The 7,475-nt window shown below is 40.5% G+C and overlaps 1 protein-coding gene across 1 annotated transcript in view; it reads right to left on the bottom strand.

Annotated features, from left to right (window-relative positions):
• The window catches only part of LOC104463953 (chromosome unknown open reading frame, human C3orf52), a 7,103-nt gene extending 2,669 nt beyond the window's left edge, over positions 1-4,434 (bottom strand). Inside the window, 3 exon segments of the mRNA XM_010076483.1 lie at positions 462-595; positions 1,177-1,300; positions 4,267-4,434. Coding sequence (XP_010074785.1) covers positions 462-595; positions 1,177-1,300; positions 4,267-4,434 — 426 coding nt within the window.
• Between the last annotated feature and the right edge of the window lie 3,041 nt (positions 4,435-7,475).

Genomic DNA, 7,475 nt, shown 5'->3' with positions numbered 1-7,475 from the left:
GCTGAGTTTCTTTCGGCCATAACTCAGAGCTGTGATGGCTCAATGGAAATGGCAGCTATAAACTCAGGCTGTCATTGTGTACTTACAGTAGGATGCAACACACAGGATTTTTAGACAGCACTGGGTTTAGATTACTATCACAGAACCCTCCTAACCTAAATTATTCAATTATTCTATGAAAAAGGTAAAGACTATGTCCCAACCAAATGTGGGAAAAAAAGTCAGGTGCTTTTCTTTAAAAAAAAAAAAAAATCCATGCAAAATGTGTGCTTAAAAGCAGACAATTATTTGTTCTAGATCAGGACTTAAAATTATACTAGAAAAAGTACAACTCAGAATTTTTTGTGGGCTTGCAAAAGACTGAGTTGCTACACAGAGAAACAGAAACTTCTTAAAAGGGAACACACTGAGTCTATATTACCAGCAGAAACAGCTTTGCCAAGAACCACATCAACACATACCCTCTTAGTAAGGTCTTCAGAGAAGTAGTGCGGGAGACCACACATTAACTCCAACGTTCCAGAAAAATTGCGATAACTTCCACTATTTAGTAGTGCATCAGGATCCCAATAGTCATCCTCATCTGTGTAAACATCTAATATTCAAAAGGAGATAGAAAATAGAGGAAGAAGTTTCAGTTAGGAGAAGTATTGAAAAAGCCCTCTTGGCTTTCTCCAGGGTGGCTTTCTCATAAATTTCCTACGTAATGACTGACTGGTAGTGACTGACTGGTAGTGACAGAAAGAAAATGCAAGTCACCCGAAGAAAAGTGACAACACAGGGACGTCAAACACCCTCCCCCACGAGCGAAAGTCAGCTGCTTTGGGAGCCTGACAGGCGCTGACACCACACAACGGGACATAAGTGATTCATTACACTTGTTGCAATGTCACAAGCATCATTTCCATCCTCATTCCCGACTCTATTCTCATAACATTTTCTCACTTAGCTACAAACCGGAATTGCTATCTGATCAGGATACAAGTTGCTTGCTGCCTGCTAAAATAAAAGCATTCACATCCACTACTCGACACACCACCTTCTGCAGTCAGCATCCCAGTCCCTTCAGCAGTTTACAGGACGAGTTTAAATTATGTTACTGCTCAATTTGTCTTGTACTAGATTGTATATATTGTACATTTTTATTAGAGGATGAATTAAGGGTGAGATACTTACTAGAATAAAGAATTAGGCTGATGAGAATGACCAGGAAGAATACTAGAAAAATTGTAGTTATAACCATCCATAGTTTACACTTCCAGAAAACTACATTCCTGCATGATTTCCAGTGATCTCTCTCCTAGTTACAAAAAGAAGGGACATGTTGATTAATGAAATAAGGTGGGAAAAAATATTTAAGCATGTCTCTACTGTAAAGTTTAGAAACAAACAAACAAAAACCCCAAAACGCACATAGATGGGAGAGTCTCATTGGTAAGCAATGCCCCACACCAGGGGTTCCCACCTTAAGTACTGCTGCATGTGGGAACACAGACCTGCAGAAGGCAAAGACATTCACGGGCAGGCTATTACTTGAAAGAGGCATACCATTCCCCATTTATCCAGAATGTCTAATTCCTGAATTGCCCACAAAGCTAAGATGGTACAAAGGTGCTTTTGTGGCTTCCAATTTTTATTTTTTTTAAACTACGTAGATTTGATTTGCATGTTCCACAAGCTGTCCTTTTAATGTTAAGGTGCCTATGGAGAAATTTCCAAATTCATTCACTTCTGTGACTTTTATGATATCAGTCTGCATAGCTCCTAGATGCCAGCACCCAAAGCAAGTGGACTGCTATTCATTAGCTACTATTGCATTCAAAAACACAGTAAAATAAACGAGACTCTTACAGATGAGTCCCTTTTTCTTCAGAAGATTGAAAAGTTGAAGGCTACTGAGTACATTTAACAGAAAGTGTATTACAAATCTCACCTGTTCTAGGAGACCACAAGGAAACTTTCTTCAAATAAATTGTGCATGTGTGCACATTCATACAGGAGAGAAAGGAGATAAAGGACAATACCTGCATTTCATTTAATTTTTAATAAGATTTAAGAGCATGGCACAAGCTAGTGTTTTATTAGTTACTCCAGTAGCATTAATATTAAAAAAAAAAAAAAAAGTGAGGTAAGTGATACAGCAAAAGAAGTTTAAAAAACTCCAGCTATTTTGTTCCACAGACAGGAGACAGAAGGAAGGGCATGAATTAATAAGAAAGTAGACCATGCGGCCTTTTTAATTCCTCCTCCTCTCCTCATCCACCGTAAACCTAGCTGTCAACTCCACGTCCTTTTTGACATCAGTACCAGGTGAGGAAATGCATGTGCTATATGTTGTCTGGGGCACACACATGCAGGTTGGCAGGAACTAGCTGCTGGCTGGAGGCTCTAGCCCAGGTTACCTTCCTTTACTTTTTGAGCTTTCTAAGAACCCAGCATAATAGAAAGCCTTTCACTTAACTTGACACCCACCAGCTGGCTTAAAGCATCTTGGGGGTGGCAGATGAACAGAAGGAGAAAACAGACACCCACAGAGAGATCCTACAGGAGTCATTTCTCCAGGAGCAGGGACAGAGGAAAGGAAACCGCTCTCTGCAGACACCCCTGCACGCAGAACTTTGATTTGATGGAGAATGAAGAGCAAAGGCTGAATATGCTTTCTCTCACAGCATGCTTTCAGGTGTAATCATGTTTACGTATACATTTTTTATTTGATTTTTAAAATGTACTGGAAGAATGAAGCTTCAACTAATACTTAACACTAGCATATAATTTTGTATCTGAAAAAAAGAAAAAAAGACAGTAACTACTGCCTCGAGTACAACTAGGAAATCAGACATAGTAATATCAGTTGAGACAGACAGTTATCAAGGCCGAGTTTCGATTGAGCCACATATTTAGACTGTCATAAAAGTGTCATTCTTAATCATGCATAGCAAACTGGCATGATCTCAAGCAAACCTTCTGCTCCCCATCTACTAGGCTGGGCCAACACCCTCAGGACATTGCCCTTGTACATCGCAAGACTCCTGGGAGGGAAACCCAGCAGAGAAAAATCTCTGTTCTGGCGGGCAGGGAGGTTATTCTGATTAACCTGCTACATGAGCAGAAAGCAGAGCATGGTAATTTTCCAGCATTCCCTATAGGATAGGAAGCCAATTGTCAGAATCAGCAGAAACAGAGCCAAAATGAAAACTCACTTTTGGGAAGGGGAAGGCTAAACAGAAACTTTAGGGTAAAGTTTCTCAAGATAGCCAAGCGGATCTAGCTCACCCCTGCCTCTCCTCTACCCTCTCCTGTTCCTCTTTGTACCTCCCTAGAATTTGTCTGATCCCACAACAAGCCATATCAGCTTACCACACCAGAGGAGAAGCAGCTGGCCCCCCATGTAGCAGAGTAAATGGGGGTTTTGCCTAGCTGATGGAATGACTCAGCCCACAGAGATGATCAGCGGGGCTCATATAAGGAAGCAGTCACTGTTGCTTGGCCAGGAGCAGGAAGGGAGGGGTGGCATGACTCATACAACCAAGTTCTCGGGAGGGCTCAGCCATCCCTACGGAAAAGTGGGAAACTTCTTAGCTCTGCCACAGATGTTCCCTCTGCTCTTCGGTAAGTAATGAAAAATCCTTGTACAATAGTCACCCGTGTGAATATATTGCTCCTCTGCCAGCATTAGTCATTTCCATAGTTTTAAGCTAAATACTGGGAGCTACCTCCCCCACGTGCTAGTCTTAACTGAGGCTTTGGGACACTCTGTTCGTACAAATTCATAATTGTTAGCAACTGCAAATTACTCAAATATAAAAAGATATATAATCCAGCATTACCTGTTGCAGAACATCCTATTCTTGTTTTGGCAATGCTGTTTTCTGATTAATTTGTTCTGAAGTAAAGCCTGTATTTAACATAGCTTTCAACTTTTCTCCTTTCTGGTTTTGAGTCCAATCCCACTAACAGCATATTAAAAGAGGAAGCAAAACTCAGAGTACCAATTACAACTTCATTTCCTAAGTTCACAAACAGCCAAGCACCAAAATATAAAGGAGCTTAAAATCCCACTCCAATATCAGAATATTTCACTGAGAAGAAGAAAAGGAAATAAGTTTAACAGGTTTTCAGCCTTTACTTTCAAGAAAATAATCCTTCCCTCTCCCTCAAGCGACAAATTAAACCACATTTACAAGATGTTCCTGCAAAGTGTAATTTCTCTAGTTATGTGGTATTTTTCCCAACAGCAAGCATCAAAATAGCAAGTGAAGTTCCTACCTTTCTTGTCTGAGCATTGAGAGGTTTGTCATGATCAGCCTCACTTTCCTCCACTTTATCTTCTTTTAACTCAATAATCTCATGCTCCTGACCAGAGTTTTGCCTTTTCATAGCTTCTGTCTCCGAATGGGGACCTCTGTCTCTGAAGCAAGCATGAAGACAACTCATTTCCTTCTGGTTTCAGCTGCAGTTATGGTCAGTGGCAGTTCTGGTGTGAGACTGGAGATGATAACAATGAGAGCTGTGATAACTTTCACAAGAGGGATCTCAAAACACTGATAAATAAGGGGAATTCCTTGAAAGGACAAATAATGTCATCTGCACTAGCTACAGAGAAACGGGAGGTGGAGGAAGTATCGATTTGCCCAGTCACCAGAACTAAAGCCCTCAGCTGTGCAATACTAGGTTTTCCAGTTTGTCCACCTTACTGTACCAGCCCTTGACAAGCACAAGGAGGTGACTAAACCTTCAGCAATGTTGTCATTTGCCGAGATGATTTCGAAAGAAACCAGATTGCTTTCCCTGCCACTGTCAACTGAAACTGCAGCTGTTTTCCACACAGATAAACAAACAGATGTGGTCCTGAAGAACACAAACTGAGTAAAGGATCACATAGCTTTTGGTTCAGTTAGGCTGTGAAGGGAACTTATAATATCGATTAACACTTCTAATTTTAGTCTCCCTGTATAGCCAATAAAGAAATAAAAGCTACTGACCTTTGTGCCATGACTTATCCTCTCTTTAGCTGTTATCCTCCCTGTTATCCTCTCTCTAGCCTAAAACCACATCTGGTGCTAAACAACCATTTATGTCTGTTCACATACTATCCAACCTAAACCTGAGAAGATGCTTCCATGTAAAAAACCAAAAGGACAAATCTGAAGACCAGAGGAAAGTTGCCTTCAGCTTCAGCCTGTGCTCTACAGGGCATGATTTATGAAGCAAATAATGTAAGAGTTGAGATCTGGTCTGCACTAGCTTCCCACATGAACTCTCCCTTGCTACTCAGAGTCACTTATAACAACCTACTGCGGCCAGGGGCCAACTCCTCCCCCCATTTCCCCAGTATCCTTTGTCCTACCTCCTCTCATTTGTCCTGTTCTGACTCCATCCTCGTGTTTCTCCTTCTTCCACACAGAGCTCTTCTCTCCCCTCTGGATCAAAAAGGTCAGGCAGGCAGTTGTTAACTGCACTCTTGCTCACTCTCTTGCCCCAGCACAGAGAGGACAGCGCATTAAGAGGGAAAAAAAGCCTTTTTCTCCAACTCCCTCCCTTGCTGGCTGAGCATCCACTCACAGTACTGCTCCTTCTTTTTCCTGCCAAATGCTGAGGATGCTTTTCCTCCCTCCAGATTTTCTCATTGTGCAACTCATTTGGCTACTGATGCCTGGAGCATTCCCAGGGGTTCAGATTCCTGATGTCATGTCACAGTCAGCCAGGCAAAGACACTCCATCAAGCTGAGCACATAGCTTGGTTTCATTCAGCGAATAAAAAGAAATACAAATTACATACCCCACTTTTTGGTTCTGGAGAATCCTTAAAACTCTGGAGGGCTGAGAAAGAAGCTGAGCAGTCATCAAGATGAAAGTATGTGTCTGGATCCACAAAATTTTAGCTGCGACATCTTCACCAGAAAAAGACTTTACCTGCTGGTTCTCAGTACTCCTGCTGGAGATGATCTTAATTTCATTTCCACTCACAGTAAAAGACCTTACCTTCCCACTGAATTGCCTGACACCAAACCAGTTTTTCTAAGTCAAATGAGTTAATGATTATGGATCTCACCCCACAAAAGCCAAAGTCCTTTTATTTACATCTGTGAACGAACTCCTGACAAAGTCTTGAGTTTCTTTCATCTGGGTGATCCAACTTCCACACTTGGTGCCGTTCTTGCGTGTGAAATAACCAACCCTTCTGACGCAGGCAACTGAGAAACTCTTAAAGAAAATGGGAAGTTGAGAACTGTTCTGAACTTTCTGGCCTAGGCTTTTATCTAAAACAGAACAGCAGGAAAACTGTTTTCTTCCGCAGTGAAGACATCTCTGGTTTCAATATAAAGAAAATAAACTTGTGCCTTTAAATGTGTTCCTTAGTAAAATAGGCAAGTTAGGCTCAGCTTTACAAAATGAGGAAACTCCGAGGTACAAATTACTTCCGATTGCACCTGGGGATTAGTTTCAGAGGCACAATCAAACAAACAGAACATAGCCACTTGCAATTTTAGCATGTCTTTATTAAAAAGAACTATGTGAACCACCAACTAGACTTTAAAGGTACTAAACCCCCTAAAATATAGGCTTTGAGCATAGCCTATACGCTAGCCTATATACTCATAATGTATTATGTAGTATGTTTAACACAAACATCATGACGGGGGGATATGCCCAACACTAGTGTAAGAAGGGAAGGAAAAGCAGCACCAGCATTAGACATGAGAATTTCACTACATGTTCAAATTGTAAAGAAAATATAAGAAAGCAACAAAGTTTCCTTTTGTTTAATTAACTAAAACTGAGTATTTCCTTTCCTCTCATTTAAACGTCATTCTGAACAACCTAAATGATGCTCTTCCAGTTCTTTAATGAAAATTTCTTGCATCCTAACATTTGTTAGCTATATATCTGGTGATTTCAGAAAACACAGGAGAGAGCCAAAAGTTGCAGCCCAGAAAGGAACAGTCATGCAGTGGCAGCATAACTAGAGAATGAATTAATCAAATAGTATTTGTATTTTCAAGAAACATGAAATAATTATTTATGATTAGAATCCTGTTACATCACTAAGGTAATATATATGAGTTGAGTATATATGGGATGTGGCCATGAATATCCAGATAAGTGTATGTGGAAACATATATAGATATATACATATCAAGGGAGATGGAAGGAGGGGAGAAGATTTGCAAAAGAAAGATTTGGCTGGATTTTTGCTACAGGTTCTAATCCATTTTACACTGTGTTTAAGGCAGTGCTGTTTCTGTTTCTGATGATAAGGAAGATGAATCCATAAGGAATCCGAACTTGCTCAGATTCTGAACAGTTATTGCTAGGTGAACAACAAATGACAGTTTCTTCATTGAGAAAGTGTATTCTTTTACAAATAAACAGTCAATGGCATTTTCATGTTACATCATCAGAGATGGACATGATCGACTACTGTAAGAAGCAGCTATCATAAGGGCAATTATCTGCATTTTCTCCTTGGCACA

Source organism: Pterocles gutturalis, unplaced genomic scaffold, assembly GCF_000699245.1.
Source record: "Pterocles gutturalis isolate BGI_N339 unplaced genomic scaffold, ASM69924v1 scaffold33598, whole genome shotgun sequence".
NCBI classification, from domain to species: Eukaryota; Metazoa; Chordata; class Aves; order Pterocliformes; family Pteroclidae; genus Pterocles; species Pterocles gutturalis.
The sequence above is the reverse complement of the archived record's forward strand: the minus strand, read 5'-3'. Positions and strand labels throughout refer to the sequence as shown.